Source organism: Eurosta solidaginis, chromosome 5, assembly GCF_040869045.1.
Source record: "Eurosta solidaginis isolate ZX-2024a chromosome 5, ASM4086904v1, whole genome shotgun sequence".
Classification (NCBI taxonomy): Eukaryota; Metazoa; Arthropoda; class Insecta; order Diptera; family Tephritidae; genus Eurosta; species Eurosta solidaginis.
The window spans coordinates 177373627-177396134 of NC_090323.1; the positions used below are offsets into that span (position 1 = coordinate 177373627).

Consider the following 22508-nt stretch of genomic DNA (forward strand, 5'->3'; position numbering starts at 1 on the left):
TAATCAAAACCCTGATAGACAGAAAAATGGAAACAACAAAAATACCCTTAACCGTCCAGTTACGCTTTCGCTTGAGGAGCGTTTGCGAAGGTATCGAGAAGCTCGCGAACGAATTTTTGCCGACAGCGTGTTGCTGGGTCGACGGGTAGTATCGCGCAGGATACAAAAGGCCAGAGAACGGTTTCAACGAAGAAAGCTTGTGCGTCGGGAAGTTGTGGCCACGGTTAAGAGAGCAGAGCGAAATGACCCGCGAGTATACGCTGAGATAGAGGTAAAGGGGACGAAATTGCGCGGATTGTTGGATACGGGGGCATCGGTGAGTATTCTAGGACGGGGATGCCGCGAGCTAGTCAGCAAGGTAGGGGTACCTATTGAAAGGTTTATCTCAAGTGTAACGACGGCGGGAGGTGGCGCACATACGGTACTGGGAAAGCTAACCGTACCTGTAAGATACAATAATTTAGAAAACAACATTACATTCTATCTATGTCCATACCTCGAGCAAAATATATATCTGGGGATTGACTTTTGGCGTGTATTTCAGTTAGCTCCGAGCATTATAGGGATCGATGAGATTGATTTTTCGCGATTAGAACAACAGATGGTGACAGTGGAGGATAGACACGAGCGTCGCATATTGCATGACTTAACCGCTGAACAACAAAAACGGTTGCAAGAAGTCAAAGATAGTTTTAAGACGTTTGAACAGGATGGACTTGGTCGCACGCCGCTCGAAAAACATTCCATTAAGTTAGTTGACGAAGCCGTGCCTGTGAAAGATCGTCACTATCCATTGTCGCCGGCCATGCAAGCCATTGTATATGCTGAAATAGACAAAATGTTAGAACTAGGAGTAATCGAAGAAAGCGAAAGTCCCTGGAGTAACAGAACGACTGTTGTTCGAAAACCTGGAAAAAACCGATTTTGTTTAGACGCGCGGAAGTTGAATGCCTTGACCGTTAAAGACGCCTACCCGTTACAGAACATAGAAGGCATAATCAGTCGCATCGATGATACGCATTACATCAGCAGCGTAGACCTAAAGTTCGCCTTTTGGCAAATAGAATTGGAGGATAAATGCAAACCATACACTGCTTTCACCGTCCCGGGACGTCCCCTGTACCAATTTGTAGTTATGCCATTCGGCTTATGCAATGCGGCACAGCGGTTGTGCCGATTGATGGACCGCGTCATACCGCAGAGGTTAAAGTCCAACGTTTTTATATATCTGGATGATTTGCTCATCATTGCTCCAGATTTCGACGCACATTTGAAAACTTTGGAAGAAGTGGCTGGTTGTCTAAAAGGAGCAGGGTTAACTATTGGGTTAGAAAAGTCAATGTTTTGTTTCAAAGAATTGCCATATTTGGGTTATATTGTAGGCGGAGGTATGTTAAAGACGGATCCTGAAAAGGTGAAGGCCATCCTAAATATCCCCTTACCGAAAACGGTGAAACAAGTTAGAAGTTTTCTGGGAACAGCTGGGTGGTACCGTCGATTTATAAAGGATTTTGCAATGATGGCTGCACCACTGACTGATACCTTAAAAAAATCGAACAAGTTCCAAATGACATCGCAAGCCATAGAGGCCTTTAATAATTTGAAAAAAGCACTAACGAGCGCACCTGTACTAAAGCACCCGGATTTCACAAAACGTTTTTGGGTCCAATGTGACGCCTCTGACTATGGCGTTGGCGCGGTGCTGTATCAAAAGACGGATGATAATGCTGAAAATCCCATCGCGTACTTCTCTCAGAAGTTAAACGAGTGTCAACGGAAATATAGCACAACCGAAAAGGAATGTCTCGCGGCGGTGATGGCAGTGCGAAGATTTCGACCGTACATTGAACTTATGCCATTTACCGTAGTGACGGATCATGCCAGTCTAAAGTGGCTCATGTCACTTAAAGATCTGAGCGGCAGGCTAGCGAGGTGGTCCCTGCATCTGCAGGCATTTAATTTCAAAATCGAACATCGAAAAGGGTCGGAAAACATAGTTGCTGACACGCTATCTCGCTGTATAGAAGATATATCGCAATCGTTAATAGCAGGCATGGATACGATAGAATTCGAATCTGAGGAATACTTAGGGTTAATAGGCACGATTGAGAAAAATGCTGAGCGATTCCCCGATCTAAAAGTAGAGGACGGTTTTGTTTTTAAGAAAATGCTAGCTAGGGATATCGAGTTTGAAGAAAGCCAGTGGAAGCTATGGGTACCGGCGTCATTAACATCGACGCTAATTGAAAACGCGCATTGTGCTGAAACAGCCGCACATGGAGGAATGACCAAAACCTTGCATCGTTTGAGGCGCATGTACTACTGGCCTAACATGGTCGTACAAGTCCGGAATTTTGTCCGTGACTGCCAGGTCTGCAAGGAAAGTAAGCCTAGCAATGTAACTTTGAAGCCAGGTATAGGGTCAGAGGTTATCACGGAACGACCTTTCCAAAAGATTTATGTAGATTTTTTAGGAAAGTACCCCAGATCTAAGAGTGGGAACACGTATATTTTTATAGTTGTGGATCATTTCTCTAAATTTACCTTTTTAAAGGCAATGCGTGAAGCAACGGCGACCAACGTCGTGGAATTCCTGACCGAAGAAATCTTCTACAAGTTCGGAGTACCGGAAACAATACATTCTGACAATGGGAAGCAGTTCACGTCAAAGCAATTTACCCAAATGATAGAGACGTATTGCATCAAACACCTAAAAACCGCCTTTTATTCGCCTCAGTCTAATGCAGCGGAGAGGGTCAACCAATCGGTTTTGGCCGCAATCCGCGCATACTTGAAAACAGACCACCGAGATTGGGATATCTACCTACCGGAAATTGAATGCGCATTGCGAAGCGCAGTGCATTCGGCCACGGGTGTATCGCCCTACTTTGCCCTATTCGGAATGCACATGTTCACCAGTGGTGCCGATTATGCTTTGGCCCGAAAACTTAGTTCACTTGATGACCACGAATTGCTATCGCTGAACAATACTGATCGACTTCGGATTATGCGGGATAAAATTAAGGATAACCTACATGAGGCATATAGAACAAATGCGACACGGTATAATAGAAGGATTCGCGAAACGCGTTTCGTACCCGGGCAGGAAGTATACAAACGGAATTTTGTGCTAAGCGACTTCAAAAATAATATTAACGCGAAATTTTGTAAAAAATTTACGAAATGCAGGATAACGAAAGCACTCGGGAAGAACATGTACCTGTTAGAAACACTTTCTGGACGTAGTTTAGGCGCCTGGCACGCCAAAGACTTAAAACAATAGGCTCCTGTCCATTTTGATGTATCTCCGGCGATGAGGGTCAAGTCGTCCGGAGAGCCACAACCGATCCATTATGTCAGCAACCTGAAAGAAAGATAAACAAAATATCCATAAAGTAACTCGCTTATATGGCAGTTTTATATATAATAATACTTCCCGTAAATCTGTCTCCGGCGATGAGGGTCAAGTCGTCCGGAGAGGTCCAATATCCAGTATATACACAAATGCCCGGCATAGCTCGCGAAGCAGGAGACAGTGTCAGGTCGTGGGTCGTCCCCGCGTTGGGCTTCACTCACACCTTGGCCCGCTCGGATGTATAGAGCCTCATATGTTAGGGTGGAGTACGCTGTTAAAACAGCAATATTGAAATAAATTTTTTTTTTGCTCGTTCAAAAGATGTGAACAAAAAAACCGAAAAGTTACCAGCGGGTCTCCATCCTAAACCGGGGGTGGTATCCACAGAATGGTTGCGCAGAACACCTTTCTACGTTAGCAGCCTTCGGCCGCGCTTATAAACAGTACCCTGGGTGGGTCCAACACCGGTTTGGAGACCAAAACTATATCCGCGCAAAGCACTTATGTTCACAGTTTTTTTTTGTTGGGTATTGCACAACAGAACAACAATCACCTGAAAATCACCAACTTCCACTGCAAGTATCTCCGGACAGAGATACAATTTTTATTTTCCGCCTTCGGAGCTTTGTTCTCGAGATTAATACGCGTCGGGGGAAATATCTCTAGATATTTTTTTCTGGTAACACAGCAGTATTTTAATATAATAAAGTTTATAAAATTGTGTTTACCAAAAAGGTAAACACGAGAAACGTCAAATGAAAATGTCCCAAAAAAAACACCATGGTGAACTCACGTAAGTTCACAATGATGAAAAAAGCTTTAGGTTGAAGATTGCCAGATTGATGTGCATGATATGGTGAGAATAAGGACAGGGATAGATAGAGGGTGGTTATGATTGGAATAGACAAAAGAAAGACCGTGGGAAACGGCATAAGGAAACGGTTCTTTTCAGCGGTTCGGATGGTATAAAAGGGGGTAATTGAAGGAGAACAAAAATAAAGTAAAGTATAGCAGCATATCAAGCTGAAGTGCGCGCGCCGCTTTTTTGTAAGATATACTCGAAAAATTTGTGTGTGGTTTAAGTTTTTTTAACATTCCCTGTGCGCGGAGACCCAGAAAGGGATCAGTGTAGTGCCGATTATAATAATTTTTAAATTTTGATATGAGGCAAATTGCCTTCAATTAAAAAAAAAAGCGGTCTCGTTCGATAATTTTAAAGAAAAAGGGCGACGCTGCATCCAACCCCCAGGACAGGATTTATTTGCGGCATAGAGATGTGGAATATTTAATAATCAGGTGAGTCCTTAAATGCTAAAGGATTTTTTTTTAATCATGTAGACTTTCGCGCCGTTTGGGGTTCACGCGACCTCAATTTCGACTTCGGTCACCAGCCTCCTCAATAAATCCGCAAGCACGGATTTTCCGGAGTGAAGATCCCACTCAATCATTGTTTTCTTGCGTAATCCCAAATTCTAAAAATTTACTATCTCTTTGATTTTTCTTTTTGATTAAAATAAATTTTTTGCGGATACATTCGTTTCATATTGCGTGTAGGTATGAGGGCAATATAATATTAATGTATGTGTGACATAAGGCGCGTGAACGCCAAATCGGTTTTGGGAGCATTAGTGAAAGAATTTAATTGGCGCTAATTGAGATTTCATTCTCGTAGTGGGAACCGGAGGTGGCCAGTGAAGCCTTTTTAAAGCGCCAGGGAATCACATTTTTTGCGAATCACATTTTTTGCGAATCACAGTTTTTTTGCGCACCACGAATTTTCTACAAATCACGAATTTTTTGCAAATCACAACTCTTTGCGAATCACGTATCGTACAAAAATCCAATTTTACGAAGCTACGAATTTCCACGAATTCGGCATCAAAAATTTTTTAAAATACAACAATTCTTTGTGCAACTTCGACGTCAAAGTGTTGCGAGTATCAACCTTTTGAGAAAATTCAACACCATTTTTTGATGCAAAGTCCCTATTCGTTCTACGTAGTCGACGTCATTTTTATACGTACTCGGCGTTATTGCGGGCAAATCCGCTACACATTCGATCGCCGATTTATTCAAAACCCTACAACAAATCTTGCATCTCGGAAAGCTGCATCCAATTGGATTTATTTGTTCGTCTCGCCATTCACCTTAACGTTGGAGCGACCTACCTCGTTATAGCACGCAGCATAAAAGTTCACCATAGCGTAATTTGTATAAAAGCTTTTTAGGTGAGATAGGAATTAATAAACAAGTCAGGGTAATCTTAAAATTGTTCTTTTTGTATCCCAAATTGTACTTGCTGTAAAAATCTGAATATCATCTGGATGTGCCTTGGCATGCGTCCGAGTCAATAGTCCGTTGTAGTATTAAACATAATGTTCCTAGTATATCGGAAATTCTAGAAAATTGTAAGGTGTCTGTCAGTCACAATAGATACCGAAACGATTTAGACTGTTTTTTTTTGTTTTACCTTTTTTTTTATGGCAGAGGTTATGAACCCCGCATCAACAAGCCCCCCAATCCCCACATAAAAGAGCTCTTTTAGGTAGGCATTAGGGTGTGTTTTAAAACTATTCCTTTTTTCTCGTAACTCCAGCTGGTTAGACAAGAGTTTGGTATTTTTTTGGTGACGGAAAGACCCGGGAACATAGTCCCAAAAGGATATTGATCATAGATATTTTTATAATATACGGAATTTACATGTACATTGTGATTTTTTTGGTTTATTATAAAATTTGTATACGTTAGAAATACAGTTTCCATACGTTTATTTTTTCTGCTCCTATAAATCTGTGTAAATTTATATATGTACGTTTTTTTTTTTTGCGAGATAAAGCAAAAAACCCAGATGTGGTAAATTCAAATTTGCATGTATGTATATGGAAGTTAAGTGTTTGAAGGAAAATATTGTTTAATTTAAACGAAGCTTGAGTCTGTGTGAGTAAGATTTTTTTTCCTTCGTGTGTAGAGTTGAAGATCATGTTAATTATTAAAATACGTCATTGAACTGAAAAGAGCAGTAGTATGGCTTGCTGATTTCTTTTTGGGCGGGGTGTGAGGATGGTAGGATGAAGAGGTAAGTAGAGGTGGGTGGAGCATGGCATTAGGGTGACCGCAAATTAATGAGGCGAGCGGTCCAAGGTTGGGTGGGCTTCTTGGGGTTTGAAGGTGTGTGGGTAAGAATGAACGATGAGGAGATATGAATATGTGTCCGTCTGGCTCTTTGGGGGGGCAGGGTTAAGGACCACTACCCATTGTTACACTGAGCTAGTAAAGGGTACCCCAAAGAGCCGAAAGTAGGTGTACGTGACAAACCGGCATTCTAATCAAATAATTAAAAACAAAAAAATGACGCAATCAGCTTGTTAAAACACTTGTGCATGTACCAATGTAAGTGAAAATTTGATGCATCTCAAAGCACTTTCACTTTTACACCATCTCCTGCCAATAATCTGTCGGCAAATGCTTATTGCAAAATAAAAATATTTACTCACCAAAAATAGCCAAAATATTATAAATATAGCAAGCCAGAATGAATCAGTACATGTCCGGTATTTAGGCCGGTTCACTTGAGGCTCATCTCCATCATCCTTACTTTCAGCACAACCCATTATGATGATGCTCTACGAATAGTTGTCGCAAATCTGTTGTTCTTGTTGTAGTAGTGGTGTTGAACTTGGGAGCTTCTGTTCAACGACCGGTCAATTGATGAATAATAAGTAGCTGAATTACGCTAATAAAAAAAGTTATAATTAATTTATATGGTTCATCACAAATTATAGATAAGTAAACAAGTAAAAAAAATTGTTTGCTTCGTAGTTGTTTATATAAGTTAACTTATGTATTTGCACGGGTACATACTTTGTTTTGTCGAATTTTCCCTTTTACTAAATATCTTTAATTTCTCTTGCTACTAGCGCTTCACTAATAGCTCCGACACATAACCAGTTTTTCATATAACAGTTTAGAGTTTAATACATGCTTATGCATTATGAGTAGATTGCACGTATTTTTATGGAGAATGGTAGAATGAGCGACACTGGCGCCATCTGATATGAAAAGTAGCCAACTCCCCAATTTTTTTCCAAGCAAATCATATGAAGAAGAATTTGACATTTGCTTTGGCTAAGGGTGTTGGCACAATTTGCAAGTGATTATTTTTCCCACTGGTTGGTAAATTTTCTAACATTTTTCACAATTAAAAACTGCAATATAACAATCGAATACGACACAAAATATGTTAACAAGTAATTTTATTGTATAGGGAGAATGTTTATAACAGTGCTTCGCGAAATTTTGTATGTGTGTGGCCACGGCGTAATAAACTTCAATTACTAAGTCTGAAGTTCCTTCATATTTACAAACGCAACACCTTTGTTGATTGTGGTGATCTTGTTGGAATGCATAAACTTGTGTTAAACGCATCTATATGAAAAATGTTACTGTGTCACGGCCATAAGGCACACTAATTATGCACAACGGAGTTGTGTTTCCTTGTACTTCGATTATTTCAGCGGTGCACGCATGGCGCACCCTGTACAAGTTAAACTGCAGTTTAAGGGCCAATTAATGGTGACATAACCATAAAACCATAACCAGATAAATCAGCCGATCGAACCTACTTTATGGAAATTAATGTAATCGATTAATGGTGCCATACCATAACGCTAACTCCATAACCATAACATAGCCAACCAATTGGTTTTTGGTTTCTCGCCATATCAATAACCTAAAAATATTTGAGTTGGTGAATTTAATAACTTTTTGTAGATTTTATTCATCGTTTTGTATACGTTATGACTAAGAGACTTATTTTTTGTGGAATATGTTTGTAATTTTTTGCTTTTTCTTCATTTTTATGATATTTTCACGATTTTTAGGTTAAGGCACCATTAATCGATCACATTGGAGATGGTTATGGATATGTGTATAGTTACGACTATGGCGTTATGGTTAAGGAAGTTTAATTGGCCCTCTACACAAATGCAACGCAATGGCCATAACGAAATCACCAAATAAACAATGGAACAATAATTCTTAAAGCATAAAAGAAATTTTCTTTGTCGATTTGATTTTCGGTGATTTTTATCAAACATTAACTTCATATCGGTTTAGTTCTGAGAAGGACAATTCGGTAACTGACCGGAAAATAATTGTATTTGAGTCGAACTGTGTTTGGCCCTTAGACATACACAACCGACCTTCTACAACTAAGCAACCCGATTGTAAAACAAGTAATGGTGTCTAAGTTCCAGTGTAACCGAACATTATATACTCAGCGTGAGCTTGAATTGTACATTTCATTTCAGATAAATTACTTTTCTACATAACACGTGGCACCTCCCGTTTAAAAAAAATGTCTCCCCATTTCCTATTACAATAAAACTTGACAAGTGAAATATCATTGATTCAAAACTATTTTTTGCTAAGTTATAGCTTATTATTCTAGTCTAATGTTTTTTTTCTAATGTTTCCAAGAGGGACATTTTCAATTGTCGCGCATTTATCCATGCCGTTGTTGTTGTTGTTGTAGCAATGCTCGCCCCACCTAATAGCCGCGACCGATCACAAATTGTCATCAATATCCTCTAACGGGAGTCCAAGGAAACTTGCCCTTTCAACAGGGGAGGACCATAAGGAAAGGGGTGTTAGAGGCGTTGGATCCACATTACAATTGAAGAGATGGTTGGTGTCATGTGGGGACACATTGCAAGCGGGGCATACATTTTGTATGTCGGGGTTGATTCTGGATAGGTAAGAGTTTAACCTGTACAGTATCAAGAACGAAGTTGAGCAAGAGTGACACGCGTTTCCCTGGGGAGTATGCGTTCCTCTTCCGCAAGTTTTGGATAATTTTCGTTAAGTACTGGATTCACCGGGCAATTCCCGGCATAAAGGTCCGACGCCTGTTTATGGAGTTCACCAAGGACCTGCTTGTGTTTTTTCACTTCATACGGCTGGGTTCTCAGGTGCCGTATTTCCTCAAAATGCTTACGGAGATGACTCCTTAAGCCCCTAGGCGGTGCTGGTTCATCAATCAGATGTCTGTTGGGATGCCCCTGATGGGGAGTATTCTCGCCTCATTATGCAGATGGTGTTCTGGGGACATAAGAAGACAGCCCGTGGCGATTCTGAGAGCAGTATTTTGGCAGGCCTGTAGTTTCTTCCAGTGGGTGATTTTTAGGCTTGGCGACCATATGGGTGACGCGTAGCACGTAATCGGCTGGCTAATTGCTTTGTATGTAGTCATGAGCGTTTCTTTATCTTTTCCCCAACTACTGCCAGCGGGGGATTTGAGGATTTTGTTACGGCTCTGAATTCTCGGAACAATTGCGGCTGCGTGCTCACCAAAATGTAGATCCTGATCAAACGTCACACCCAAGATTTTGGGGTGTAGGACAGTCGGTAGCGTAGTGCCATCGACGTGGATGTTCAAAATGGTCGACATTTGGGGCGTCCATGTTGTAAATAAGGTCGCGGAAGATTTAGTCGGTGATAATGCCAGGTTTCGCGAGGCGAAAAAACTGGAGAGATCAGGGAGGTAGCCGTTTATTTTATTGCATAGCGCATCGATCTTTGGGCCTGGGCCTGTGGCCATTATTGTGCAGTCATCGGCGTAGGAAACGATTGTGACTCCTTCCGGTGGTGAAGGTAGCTTAGATATGTAGAAATTAAACAAAAGTGGGGATAGGACACCACCCTGTGGCACCCCCTGTTTAATTCTCCTTGGTTTTGATGCTTCGTTTCTAAATTGCACCGATGCCTGCCGACCAGCCAGATAATTTGCGGTCCACCTTTTAAGACATGGGGGAAGGGTAGACCCTTCCAGGTCCTGCAGTAACGAGCCATGGTTGACCGTATCAAAAGCTTTTGATAGGTCTAGCGCTACAAGTACTCTATTGTGGGGGTATTGATTTAAACCGCAATTTATCTGGGTGCTAATGACATTTAGCGCGGTGGTAGTGCTATGGAGTTTTCTGAAGCCATGCTGATGAGGGGCTAGCTGCAAATTTGCTTGGAAATAAGGGAGCAAAATGGCTTCAAGCGTCTTTGCCACTGGCGATACGAGAGATATCGGACGATACGACTCACCTATGTTAGCTGGTTTCCCAGGCTTTAGTAGCGGGACCACCTTGGCCATTTTCCATTTCTCGGGTATGACAAAGGTGGAAAGAGACAGATTGAAGACATGCGCTAAATATTTGAACCCCTCTTTCCCTAGGTTTTTAAGCATCGGCATGGCTATGCCGTCTGGGCCCACTGCTTTGGATGGTTTAGCACGACCAATGGCGTCCTCAACCTCTTTAGCGGTGATGGTGATTGGTGACGCGCTGAATTTGTGTTTATGTGCGCGTCTATTGGCTCTCCGTCTATCTTTGTCGACCGTAGGATGCATTATATATTGTCAGCAGAAAGCGCTCGCGCATTTTTCCGCGTCCGACAGCACTTTGTCGCCAAAGGCGATGGAAACTTTGTCTTTGTGCTTAGTCGGATTCGATAGGGACTTTACGGTGGACCAAAGTTTACCCACACCGGTAGAGAAGTTACAACCTCTTAGGTGCTCCTCCCATTTCGCCCGCTTGTGTTCATCTACAAGCAATCTGATGCGTTGGTTTATATCCCTTATTTGGGGGTCGCCTGGATCAAGCTGTCTTATAAGGTCACGTTCTCTCGCTAAGTTTGCGGCCTCCGCCGGGAAGTGAGGCCGGATTTCGGGAATTCTCCCGGCGGGAATGAAATGTGCCGAGGCGGATTTAATGACCTTACGGAAGGCACGCTCCCCTTGGCGGGCATCAGTCGGGATAGGGAGAGCAGCTAGGCGGCTGTCTGTAAAGGATTTATATTCTTCCCACTTTCCTTTTTCGAAGTTTATGAAAGTGCGTTTTTCAGTGACGATGAAGTCGGCGTTACGCTCAAGCGAAATAAGTATGGGCAGGTGGTCGGATGCCAAAGTTACCATCGGCTGCCAGTTGACGCAGTTTACGAGTTCTGCGCTCACGATTGAGATATCTGGCGAGTTGTGACAGCTTCCTACCATACGTGTGGGGGCGTCTCCGTTTATTGTGCAGAACGTCGTTTCTTCTATTTGATCCGCCAACATCTCACCCCTACTGTCCGCCCGCAAGTTTGAATGCCATAGATCATGATGGGCATTGAAATCGCCTAAGATAATGCGATTGTTGCCAGTGAGTAAGGCCCTGATATTAGGGCGGTATCCACTGGGGCAACAGGTGGCAGGAGGGATGTAGATGTTGATGATTTCTAGGTTTGCATCGCCTGACCGGACAGATAGGCCTTGACGTTCTAAGACATTGTCCCTGCGGTCGATGCCAGGATCAAATATATAATATTGCACAGAGTGGTGTATGATAAACGCGAGACCGCCTCAATTTCCGCTCTCGCGGTCTTTCCTGTGGAAGTTATACCCAGAGCAGGTCTGCAATGCAGATCTTGCTGTGAGTTTAGTCTCTTGAATCGCAGCAATGCGGATGTTGTGCCGCTTCATGAAATCGACTATCTCCGTAATCTTCCCAGTTAGTCCATTATAGTTTAACTGCAGAATTCTGAAGTGCATAAGGGGAGACGTCGCCACTCTGGGGGTAAGTGACGGGTGACTACGCCTGGGTTGGGGAAGGCCAGGACGCAATTGCTGTTGTGGCCCTAGGACTGGGGTTTGCGACCTGGGTACATGGCGCGATGAAACCCGTCGGGGGGTTGCCGTCGCGGAGACCAGAACATCTAGGGAAGTGGCACCACCCAAGGCAGGAGCTGCATTGGGCGGATGTCGCAAACATATATATTCTGTGCTGGCAAACGGTGCAAACGGAGGTAGGGACTAAGAGTCTGTTTCCCTGACCTACACGATTGCTGCCGGAAAAGAGGGGGGAGAGGACGGGGGCAGGGGCTGTTGCTCAGCATTGCTTCCGACTCTACTACGAAGATTGTAGTTATGAGTGGTAGCAGCTCTTTGAGTTGTTGGCGCCGTGGGGCGCGAGCAGCAGCGGGTACTTGTTGTGGCTTGCTGAGCAGCGGGGCTGCTGGCAGGTAGTGGAGGGGCCCTTAGACGTAGACTACGGGACGCCCTTGGGCGTGAACAGCAAGGAGCCACAAAAGATTTATAAAAGTTACGTGGACGTCGGGTTTTGGGATCAAGCCCAGAACAACCTGTCCGATGCAACCATCCCTTGCACGAGACACACTGAACAGAGTATGACCGTCCTAAAAAGATTCTTTTCCGGCAGATGCAGCAAAACCATTTCTCAAGACCGGGGTCAGGAGACGGACCCTGATTGGATTCGATGCCTTCCCGGAGTAAGAGAATATGGAGCAGTCCTGCTGCAAGGAGCTGCTGGGAGGATGACAATTTGTGGGAGGGACGAAACAAATTAGATGGGGTCACACTGAAATGACAGTCCTTGGTCGGGAAAAATCCCGAGTCGCTCCGGTACATAGAACCGACTGCCTTGGGAAGCGATCCATTCCGTGTAGGCACATTGTGCAAATGTGATTTTTGGAAAGAGAATTAATTTATTAAATACAGCCGGAAAAATAAACACAAATACCCCACGAAAATGTATAGAAGACATTTATGCACATCTCGGTCAAAAAAAAAACCTACGACTAGCATAACGAAAACATTATACAAAGTAAAGTGTGACGTCTCTTATTATATTTATCCTCTTTGGCTATAGTTTATGTGGTTTTAGTTCATGTAAAGGCCAAATTAAACTTCCTTAGCCCTAACGTCATAGTCGTAACTATACCCATATCCATATCCATCTCCAACGTGATCGATTAATGGTGCCTTAACCTAAAAATCGTGAAAATTTCATAAAAATGAAGAAAACCCAAAAAATTACAAACATATTCCTCAAAAAATAAGTCTCTTAGTGAAAACGTATCCAAAACAATGAATAAAATCTACAAACAGTTATTAAATTCACCAACTCAAAATATTTTTAGGTTACGGATATGGTGAAAAACCAAAACAAATTGGTTGGCTATGGTATGGTTATGGCGTTAGCGTTATGGTATGGCACCATTAATCGATTACATTGATTTCCGCAAATCACACACAGAAGATTGTGCATTCACGAGTTAAAAATTGCTTCGTTCCGCGCTTCTACGTCACACTTGACTGATTCAGCGAATGAAAGAAAGAGAAAAAAACAAGAGCTAAAGGAAAATGACGTAAAAATTGCTCATAAAAAACAGCTGAACTAATGTTTACATGCGCAATGCGCCACCTTCTCTTATTCCATCATGATTGATTTCCATAAGGTAGGTTCGATCAGCTGTTTTATCTGGTTATGGTTTTATGGTTATAAGTCACCATTAATTACACCTTAAAACACATTCTACGTCAAAACAAGACCGGCCGTGTCGTCGTCGGATGTGAACATAGAATAAGAACGCATCAATTATTTTACCCTCAAACCCCGTAATGGAGAATGTAAAACGGAGTAGAAAGTGAATTGTTGAGTCTTGTTTACAATTTTCTACATTTTTGGGTTTCGTCAATTGTAAATAAAGGAAATTGTTAAAAATGTCAATGCGGGCAGATGATCATCGCAGGAAATGGGACAAGACGGAATATCAGCGTTTGGCGCAGGAAAGGCTGCAGACACAAGTAGCCAAAGCACACCCGAAAGATGAAGGTTATTTTTAATTAGCATACATACATACAAAACCGACTACTAGCCAAAATTTGCAATAATTAATTTAATTAAATATGCCGAATTTTACTAATTTATTTGCTTATATTTAAAACATTTAGAGCCCGTACAGCGAGAAAATTTAAAACGACGTGACTATAAAGTTGACCTCGATAGTAAATTAGGCAAAAGTGTTGTCATTAATAAAAATACACCTACCTCACAATCTGGCGGTTACTATTGCAATGTATGCGATTGTGTTGTCAAAGACTCCATTAATTTTTTGGATCATATCAATGGAAAGAAACATCAACGTAACTTGGGCATGTCCATGAAAGTTGAACGCAGCACTGTTGATCAAGTTAAAGAACGTTTCCAAGCGAATAAAAAGAAAATGGAAGAGAAACAAAAGGACTACGAATTGGAGAGGCGCCTACGCGAAGCTAAAGAGGAAGAGGAACGTTACAAAGAACATCGAAAAGAGAAACGAAAAGAACGTAAACGTAAAGCGAATGAAACCGATTCAGAATTATTTAGTAGTGGCTTAGCGGATGATATGGCTGCCATCATGGGATTCTCAGGTTTTGGTGGATCAAAAAAAAGCTCTTAGAACATAAAAACACACGGTAACATTTTTATAATTTTTTTTTTATATTTATAACAATAGTTGTTATTGCATTAATTCATGTAACGGTAAAAGCTATTAGTAAAAATATATAAATTTGAACAGGAAAAAAGTGTAAAAACATTTGGCTGCCAGCATCCGACATTGGATTGATTACGTGCGGCAGTTTAGCAGTAACTGGGCACTTGGACTACAAAAAGCAGAATGATTATTATAAGTATCTACATATTTGTAGAAATATATTTGTATATACTTCTTTATGTATGCTGTTGTTGTTGTTGTTGTTGTTGTAGCGATAAGCTTGCTCCCCGAAGGCTTTGGGGAGTATTATCGATGTGATGGTCCTTTGCCGGTTACAGATCCGGTACGCTCCGATACCACAGCACCATTAAGGTGCTAGCCCGACCATCTTCGGAACGATTTTTATGGCCACTTTAAACCCCTCCCTCCCCACCCCCAAGTTCCATGAGGAGCTTGGGGTCGCCAGAGCCTCGTCTGTTAGTGAAATAGGATTCGCCGCGGATAGGTGAGGTTGACAATTAGGTTTGGATAAGCTAGATATTGCGCTGGCAACCTGAAGGTTTGCGCTACACAGCCCCTTGAATCTGGTATTTTAGTCGCCTCTTACGATAGGCATACCTACCGCAGGTATATTCTGACCCCCTATGTATGCCCATACATATATATTTACACAGTAAGGACCGTAACACTTCGATACTACAGTATTTTACTATTTATGATTTCACAATTCGTCGTATGTGTTATGCTTTACTGAAATCGTATGTTGGAAACCATAGAATACAACATCCTTGTGAAGTCTAGCATCCTTTTAGTGTTTTTCATTATAAGAATTCTTATTAGGCATAAACAAAGCATTTAAAAACTCATCTACTAAACTGGTGATTGACGATTTAACTTATCGCATACATTCGTGTTTGAAATGGACACAAAAAATAGGGCACCATAACACCTATAATTATAATAACCCTGTTTTTGTTGTTGTAGCAGTGCTTCGCCCCATCCAATAGGTGCGACCAATCACAAATTGTCATCAATGTACTCTAACGGGAGTCCAAGGAAACTTGCCGCTTCAACAGGGGTGGACCATAATAAAAGGGGTGTTAGAGGCGTTGGTTCCACATTACAATTAACGAGATGGTTGGTGTCATGTGGGGACACATTGCAAGCGGGGCATACATTTTTTATGTCGGGGTTGATTCTGAATAGGTAATAGTTTAGCCTGTAACAGTATCCAGAACGAAGTTGAGCTAGAGTGACTCGCGTTTCCCTGGGGAGTATGCGTTCCTCTTCCGCAAGTTTTGGGTACTGTTCTTTGAGTACTGGATTCACCGGGCAATTCCTGGCATAAAGGTCCGACGCCTGTTTGTGGAGTTCGCAGAGGCCCTGCTTGTGTTTTTTGGCTTCATACGGCTGAGTTCTCAAGTGCCGTATTTCCTCATAATGTTTACGGAGATGACTCCTTAAGCCCCTGGGCGGTGTTGGCTCATCAATCAGATGTCTGTGGGGATGCCCAGGTTTCTGGGTATTCAACAAGAACTGCTTGGTTAGCAAATGTTGTTGTTGTCTATTTCCCTTATGCTATCGTTCCGACTTCTTTTCAAATCTATTATAAACTAAAAACTACACTTCGCACACAGAACCTTTGATACTATGTTGGCTTAGTAGATGTTTAATACAAAAGTACATATGTATGTATGTTAAATGTAAAAAGAAAAATACCAAAAACCTACCACTAGCGCTTTATTTATAACCTCAGCAGCAAAACTTCTCAGCATAAGCGCCGGCTTGAGACCACAGAGTAAAGCTGCTCTTACATAATCGCAGTCAATTATTTCCGTAAACTGTCTACAATGTAATAAATAATATATGAGAGTTGTAAATTTAGATTATAGACAGAAAATTAAATATTATATAGTAAGACAAATAAATGTTATACTTATTTAAAGAAGTCTATTACTCAATAATAGAATCCCCAATTACTTAAAACAAAAAATATTACAATGCACATAATTTTAGTGATTACACAGCCGCACAGAAAAAAGTTCCATCTTTTACGGGCAAGATACGTTAATCTCTATGGATTTCGAGCCACTGAAATCGAATACGGAGTCAGAAAACAAAAGTTAGTCATTGGTTGAATCCTAACCTCATGATGATCAACCCCAAACTGCGCGCGTTGATTGCTTACAAGAGTAGTTTTCAGATACGGCGGATAAGATTTGGTAAAGCGCATACATCAGCTTTTACGAAGGCTATGGTGGAAACAGTACAAGCCTGCAAGTGTTTTCTTTTCCAAGCCACATGGAAATGAAATGCAAACTGCGCTAAATGTCCCAGAATTAGTTACCTAAGCAAATTGTCATTTGGCAAGCATATTTTGCGAAAGATTGAAGATTTATTACACGACAAGAAGCTGCATATATGCTGCTTTGTCAAAATTTGGCGAGTCGCCAACCGTGAATTCCGCAGAGGAAGAGAGAGACGGCCACTACGTTGGAAGCACCAGGCGTAAAACGATTTGAGTTCCATTGGTATTTCCAATTGACGCCGGTCAGCGCAGCAAAGAAACTACTGGCGCGGTTTGTGGGACGGGAAAAGTCGGTTTAGACGAGTAAGCGTCAACTATGTGAGACCCAACTCACCTGCATACATATGTTTTACTACGCCGCTCAAACCAATCGGCCGGTCCTTCACAGTCAATTAGATCATCACGCAACTCTCTTATACAATCACGATATTGCTCCAGATCTGCAAATTTCAAAATGCAACAAAACAACAACAAAAAAAAAAAAAAAAAAAATTGATTTTCCACAATAGCATAACTTCTTCGCTTAGCAAATAATGTCAGTTTACCAACGTTTCGACTTGGTTTCCGCTTTTCCGCACTGTTGTTCATAAAAAAATTCCAACGCATGATACAAACGCATATAGAGGTTTTGCGGTGGTAGCGGCATACAATCTTGCAAGGTATCGTTAATGTGACCCAAAACTTTATATGTGCTATTGCATGTATTTATTGTTGAATCCCATGACAACAAATGTAAAATACGTTCTGGACTTGTCACACGCAAACAAGCCAAATGTAACATAATTTGCATTTCATCACACATATCTGTTTGTTCGGCACATTCTTCATCCTCCTTGAAATAAACAACAATATAAAATAAATATAATATTTAAACTATGTCAGCTAATATAAAAATGATTGCAAACCTCTGCAATGCCAGAAAAACAATTTATCAAATCACGTATCAGATTATCGCCCCAAAAGCTATTTGCAAATGGAACAAATGAAACAAAGAGCACCACAATCCACATGCACATATTTCTGGTGTTCATTTCCTTTTTTTTAATTTTTTAAGTACTAGCTTGAATATTTTAAATGAATTTCTAATAAAAAAGAAAAAAAAGTACGCAAACAAATAAAATAGCGCTTTAGTCTCCTTTTAACCGAATTTTGTTTGTATTGTTGCAGTTTTTGCTTTAAGATTTTTCTAACATTTTTTGTTTTTCTCATTGAATTCTATTTGCATTATTATTGTTTTCTTAATTTTGCTTTAAGTTTATTTATGTGCTCTATTCCTTTAATATTCAACGTCATACTTGGTTTTGAATGTTTATTTTTTGTTTTTCAGTACAGTGTCCCAAAACCAAATATATTCAAATATAATTAAAAAAAAAAAAAAAAACTAAATGCATTTTCATACATATAAACGATACTCCATTATATATTGTAACGAATTTGCTTGCAAATCCTCTTATTTGCAATCCTCTGCTACGTTCGAATCACTAAACTGTTGAATAAATAACTCCAATATTGAATAATGGAAAAATGGCCTTTATTAAAGTACTTCACAATAACACTTATACTTTGCTACTCGCTGACTTAATAACCAAACTGATTGACAGCTCAAATGAAGCTCTACTATTCAAAATAATACTGCTATAGCTCGCTAGATAGCGCTTAATCCAAATCTCAAATCAAACTGAATTACTTCTTACTCGCTTGTGCCGCTTTTATAGTTTACGCTGCATACATCTAGGCTCTTCTATTTCCAGAACTTACCAACTATATTCGTGTGTGTATAGTTCTCATATAGTTTCTACTTGTTTACAATTGTCTACTTTTTAGCGCTTCTCAGCTGTACATATGTGAGTTTGTAGTTTACAGTCTCCCGCACACACATAAGCGTATAAGTAAATTCATCTGTGTGTAACATCTCATCTCTCGCTGCCTTGTATGTAAATGTTGCTCGTCGGAATGTGTACATATGTGTAGACGCAATCATTGATTCGATAATGTAGATACATAATGATTGAATTATTGATGTGAATTCACGTCACTGCTTAGCATCGGCCTGGAGATGGCAGCACTCCTTAGTTTTGCTAATATTCGTAACACTGCCCTCCACCTAAGTCTGATCGTCCCGATCAGACAAATCTCCCGATCTAACTGCCGCTAGCATCTCCAAATGTACCACTCTTCTAATTCGTGGTTTCCCAGTGGTTTGTATGCGGTAGATGGTATCACTGATCTTCTTCACAACTTTGTACGGGCCTTTCCAACTGCACCGAAATTTGGCTGGAACACCTTTCCGCCGGTGTGGGTTGTTTAAGTGTACCAAATCTCCCTCCAAGAACCCTTCCGAATTATTGTTCTCATTGTCCCTGCGTTTGATCTTACTACTCATTATCCTTAGTCGTTCCCTCGCACTCTGTTGTTTGACCAATGGACTACTTCGCAGAGATTGCGCTTGACGGATTGGCTTGACAGTATCGTTCCGCCGTTTCCCAAGAGAAGTGCGCGATGGCTTGAAACAACCCTTGCATGCTTCCTGCAAAATTCTTGCAGTCGTTTTAGTGCGTCCATTTGGGTTTGTCAATGCCGGTGTTTTTCTCGCAGGTACTTTTGATTTCGCTTTGTTTGGCCCATTCGTTTCATCAACCTTTACTTTTGACTTTCGTGGCCTTTTTCGACTTTTCTCCACAAGTACTCGATTACTGCTGAAACCTTTTTCGAAACTAAAGTTAAGTGGTATGTCCTGGTTCTTATAGCGCATAATTTTTCTCCGCATATCGATCCTGACGTCATGGTCAACCAGGAAATCCACTCCCAATATAACTTCATCAACAATCTCCGCCACAACGAATTTGTGTAAAACCATGACCTTCCCAATTAATACCTCACAAACCACTTCGCCTTGGACTTGATTATACTCGCCTGTGACCGTACGCAACCTTGCTCCAGGTAATGACTTTACTCTCCTGTAGACCAAATCAGATCGAATCAAGGAATGAGATGCCCCCGTATCTACAGTCAGTACACGCTCTTTACCATCCACATTCCCTCTGACGGTAAGACTGCTTGATTTCCTTCCAATTTGCGACACAGATATCACAGGGCATTCAATAGCTGGATCTAGCTCTCTACCTCTTACTCGCTCTTGCTCATCTCCTCCAGCTTTGCGTTTACGGCCACCCACATTGTTGGAACTATTAAGACCAAGATCGCAATGACGTGCTATGTGACCGGACTTCCCGCATTTGAAGCATTTGATAACTTTTTCACTTCGCTTTTGCGATCCTTTCAGTGCCTCCAATATTGCGTCTACCCACTCTGGCCTTTCTACTTCTACACGATGAGCCTTATATGCTGGTTTACTTAATAGGGAGGCAGTTTCCTGAGTCAATGCATGTGATACCGTTTCAGCAAATGTCAGTTTTGGGTTCGCGTATGTAGCTCGCTTCGTTTCCACGTCTCGTATGCCATTTATAAAACTCTGGATTTTTACCCTCTCGGTGTATTCCACGGGTGCGTCCGCATTTGCGAGATGAGCCAATCTTTCAATATCTGAAGCAAACTCCTGCAATGTCTCATTTGCTTTTTGGTAGCGGTTTTGCAACTCAATTTGGAATATCTGTTTCCTATGCTCGCTTCCATAACGTCGTTCTACAGCAGCCATCAATGCTTCATAATTGTTCCGCTCTCCTTCGGGAATCGTCTGTAGAATTTCCGCTGCTGGCCCCTTCAATGCCACGAATAGTGCAGCAACTTTATCTTCCACATTCCAGTTGTTCACTGCTGCGGTCTTCTCAAACTGTAGCTTAAAGACCTGGAAAGGAACAGAACCGTCAAAGGATGGTGTTTTTACCTTTGTATTGCTTGCTGAAACAGCTGGGCGGTTTAGTTGTAACTGCTCCATACGACCTTTTAACGCTTCTATTTCGGCATCAATTTTGTCCTCGAGTTGTAAAATTTTTGCATCCTGCTCTTCCAGTTTCACAAAGAGCTGCGCTGATACCTGTTCCGAAATTTGTGCCGACATTTCAGATATACGTGCCTCTTGCGCTTCCAGTTGAGATGCCAAATATGTCTTCTGTTCTTCCAATTGTGTCTCCATCTTTGATGTAATCTGTGTCGACATTTCTGCCATACGCGTTTCTTGTGCTTCAATCTTCGATGTTATGCGTGTCTCCTGCGATTCTAGTTGTGATGCCATATATGTCTTCTGTTCTTCCAGCTGTGATGACATATTTGTGGATATTTGTGATGACATTTCGGACATTTGTGCCGATATTGCAGCCAATATCATGTTCAGGTCTGTGTTCGCCATTGTCTGCGGTGTTTCATTTTTCTCTTCAATTTTTGTTGTCTCCTCGCCATCAAGATGAAAGACATGCTCTTCCACATCAATTCCTTCTGCTTCCATTGCTTCTCGTAGCCGTGCCTGAAGTTCGAGTTTAACGCCGCTTGTATTCAATCCACGGCTCTCCAACTCCTTCTTCAGTTGCGGGATCTTCAATTCACTTAACTTTGCCATGTCCTTGTTGTCCTCTAGAATTTATTCAACAATTCCTCTTCTGACACCAATTGTAACGAATTTTACTTGCAATTCCTCTTACTTGCAATCCTCTGCTACGTTCGAATCACTAAACTGTTGAATAAATAACTCCAATATTGAATAATGGAAAAATGGCCTTTATTAAAGTACTTCACAATAACACTTATACTTTGCTACTCGCTGACTTAATAACCAAACTGATTGACAGCTCAAATGAAGCTCTACTATTCAAAATAATACTGCTATAGCTCGCTAGATAGCGCTTAATCCAAATCTCAAATCAAACTGAATTACTTCTTACTCGCTTGTGCCGCTTTTATAGTTTACGCTGCATACATCTAGGCTCTTCTATTTCCAGAACTTACCAACTATATTCGTGTGTGTATAGTTCTCATATAGTTTCTACTTGTTTACAATTGTCTACTTTTTAGCGCTTCTCAGCTGTACATATGTGAGTTTGTAGTTTACAGTCTCCCGCACACACATAAGCGTATAAGTAAATTCATCTGTGTGTAACATCTCATCTCTCGCTGCCTTGTATGTAAATGTTGCTCGTCGGAATGTGTACATATGTGTAGACGCAATCATTGATTCGATAATGTAGATACATAATGATTGAATTATTGATGTGAATTCACGTCACTGCTTAGCATCGGCCTGGAGATGGCAGCACTCCTTAGTTTTGCTAATATTCGTAACAATATAAATGAGATGCAAAAGACTACCCCCAGTCAACATTTTTTGAAAATTTTGATCATAAAATATTTAAATATTGTAACGAATTTAAGGAAACTCCGCTTATTTTACACTTTCTACTAACGTTCGTATCGCTAAATTGTTGAATAAATAACTCCAATATTCAATAATGCAAAATGGTCTCTATTAGACTACTTTGAAAATACTCCACAATAACACTTATACTTCGCAAATGATAGCGTGCTTAAATCAAAGTGATTGCTTTTTACTCAGCTTTTTTACTACTTAGTTACCAGCTTTAAACTTACTAGCTA

At 41.1% G+C, this 22508-nt stretch overlaps 3 protein-coding genes across 8 annotated transcripts in view; 1 reads left to right on the forward strand and 2 right to left on the reverse strand.

The window, feature by feature from the left end:
* Positions 1–7376, reverse strand: part of Ctl1 (choline transporter-like protein 1) — a 65137-nt gene extending 57761 nt beyond the window's left edge. For both annotated transcript variants that reach the window (XM_067757637.1, XM_067757636.1), the window contains exons 1-2: positions 7217–7376; positions 6850–7088 (exon numbers count right to left, since the gene is read on the reverse strand). In XM_067757637.1, coding sequence (XP_067613738.1) covers positions 6850–6966 — 117 coding nt within the window. In that variant the 5' untranslated portion in view covers positions 6967–7088; positions 7217–7376. The remainder of the gene's footprint in view (positions 1–6849; positions 7089–7216) is intronic.
* A 6381-nt stretch (positions 7377–13757) lies between these two features.
* The window catches only part of LOC137234033 (zinc finger matrin-type protein 2), a 187649-nt gene continuing 178898 nt past the window's right edge, over positions 13758–22508 (forward strand). The window contains exons 1-3 of one of the 3 annotated variants that reach the window (XM_067757699.1): positions 13758–14013; positions 14133–14636; positions 14741–16657. In XM_067757699.1, coding sequence (XP_067613800.1) covers positions 13902–14013; positions 14133–14620 — 600 coding nt within the window. In that variant the 5' untranslated portion in view covers positions 13758–13901 and the 3' untranslated portion in view covers positions 14621–14636; positions 14741–16657. Of the gene's footprint in view, positions 14014–14132; positions 16658–22508 lie in introns of those variants that run through there. The other 2 variants (XM_067757700.1, XM_067757698.1) reach the window with 2 other exon arrangements.
* LOC137234032 (uncharacterized) lies at positions 14640–18354 on the reverse strand. 3 transcript variants are annotated; one of them, XM_067757697.1, is made up of 5 exons: positions 17870–18354; positions 17514–17796; positions 17299–17404; positions 16387–16501; positions 14640–14825 (listed from the first exon to the last, which is right to left on the reverse strand). In XM_067757697.1, exons 1-5 carry the CDS (start codon positions 17993–17995, stop codon positions 14694–14696), a joined length of 762 nt encoding a protein of 253 aa, XP_067613798.1. In that variant the 5' UTR covers positions 17996–18354; the 3' UTR covers positions 14640–14693. The 3 variants fall into 3 exon arrangements, 2 of the variants coding, with proteins under 2 accessions (XP_067613798.1, XP_067613797.1); XR_010947662.1 differs by lacking the exon at positions 14640–14825 and adding an exon at positions 16803–17224 and having other exon boundaries at positions 16359–16747; positions 17870–18348; XM_067757696.1 differs by lacking the exon at positions 14640–14825 and having other exon boundaries at positions 16359–17224; positions 17870–18348.

Bases quoted from the DNA above. Each gene is read 5' to 3' on its own strand.
- LOC137234032 (XM_067757697.1), bottom strand. From the start codon at position 17,995: ATGAACACCAGAAATATGTGCATGTGGATTGTGGTGCTCTTTGTTTCA. The intron at 17,405-17,513 runs GTTGGTAAACTG...TGAAATTTGCAG, and splicing joins AGCGGAAACCAAGTCGAAAC to ATCTGGAGCAATATCGTGAT. The intron at 16,502-17,298 runs GTGAGTTGGGTC...ATTACATTGTAG, and splicing joins AGTAAAACATATGTATGCAG to ACAGTTTACGGAAATAATTG.